The sequence below is a fragment of the Perognathus longimembris genome, chromosome 3, assembly GCF_023159225.1.
Source record: "Perognathus longimembris pacificus isolate PPM17 chromosome 3, ASM2315922v1, whole genome shotgun sequence".
Taxonomy (NCBI): Eukaryota; Metazoa; Chordata; class Mammalia; order Rodentia; family Heteromyidae; genus Perognathus; species Perognathus longimembris.
The window spans coordinates 62744722-62745867 of record NC_063163.1 but is presented as its reverse complement, the minus strand read 5'-3'; the positions used below and the strand labels follow the sequence as shown (position 1 = coordinate 62745867).

Below are 1146 nucleotides of genomic sequence, written 5' to 3'. Positions count from 1 at the left end.
CTGTAAGAAAATACACATAAGTTATTCAGGGTAAAGGAATTTCTATTTACTCGAATTCTGAGAGTAGCGTTAATACTGTTTTAACATCAAAACATTTAAGCCTACAGAAAGAACAGAGTATTTAAACTTAAATTACCAGCCTGGAGGAAGAACTTATACTAATTAAATATGCTTTTGAAAAGCATGAAAGATCTTTTAGAAAAACAAAAACATTTTTGGGTAGTATGCATTAAATTTGGAGTCAAGATGTCAATTTATTATAGCTTTAAAGAGCGTTAATCCTAAAGGAAGAAAACTGCAAAGTACTTACCTCTCCAAGATAGCATATCTGTTTATGTGCAACTTCAACAAAAACTTCAATAATGAGGTTGACAGTTTCTGGGGTATTTTTGTAAACTTCCATCAACCCAATGCAATTGGTAAGAAAGTCCATTAAAAAGTTGAAAAGAATGGCTACATTGTCAATCTGGGTAGCCTCAGCAATGCCACAGAGGGCCTCGAGTGTGGCAGTGATCTCCTGCTTGACTTCCTCCTGCTGACACAGCTGCTGGAAGTTCTCCTGGTTGATCACTCTCAGGAATCGCTGCTGCAGTGGCTGAAGAACCTAACAAAGTATAGCAGGAGCTTTCTAAATGCACTGCTTTTTATTCTCTCAACATGAACGAGTGTACACCTTACAAAACATCTCTAATTGTTGGGACACAGACCAAGTACAGTGAGCATGCTGTACCCGCCTTTGTGAGTTATACGAACTCCTACAAAGAAATGACACCAACTCATGCAACATGACCTTCTCAATCTCACTCTTAGAATTCTGCTACTTCCCTCTACCACATTCTAAGTGATTAGCACACACAGACACACACACCTTTTTAATAACAAGACTCGCACTGGGCACTAGCAGCTTATGCCTGTAATCCTAGCTACTCAGGAAACTGGGATCTGAGAATCACAGTTCAAAGTTGGCCCAATAAGGAAAGTCTGTGAGATTCTTTTCTCTAACCACCAGAAAATCAGAAGTGGAGCTGTGGCTCAAAGTGTCAGAGCATTAGTCTAGAGCAAAAAGGCTCAGGGAGAGCACCCAGGCCCTGAGTTCAAGCCATGTAACCAACAAATAAAATAAAAATAGAGACTCCACAGGAGGAT

At 39.5% G+C, this 1146-nt stretch overlaps 1 protein-coding gene across 4 annotated transcripts in view; it reads right to left on the bottom strand.

The window, feature by feature from the left end:
• Positions 1-1146, bottom strand: part of Xpo4 (exportin 4) — a 111360-nt gene that overhangs the window by 10841 nt on the left and 99373 nt on the right. For all 4 annotated transcript variants that reach the window (XM_048341663.1, XM_048341664.1, XM_048341665.1 and 1 more), the window contains one exon: positions 311-604. In XM_048341663.1, coding sequence (XP_048197620.1) covers positions 311-604 — 294 coding nt within the window. The remainder of the gene's footprint in view (positions 1-310; positions 605-1146) is intronic.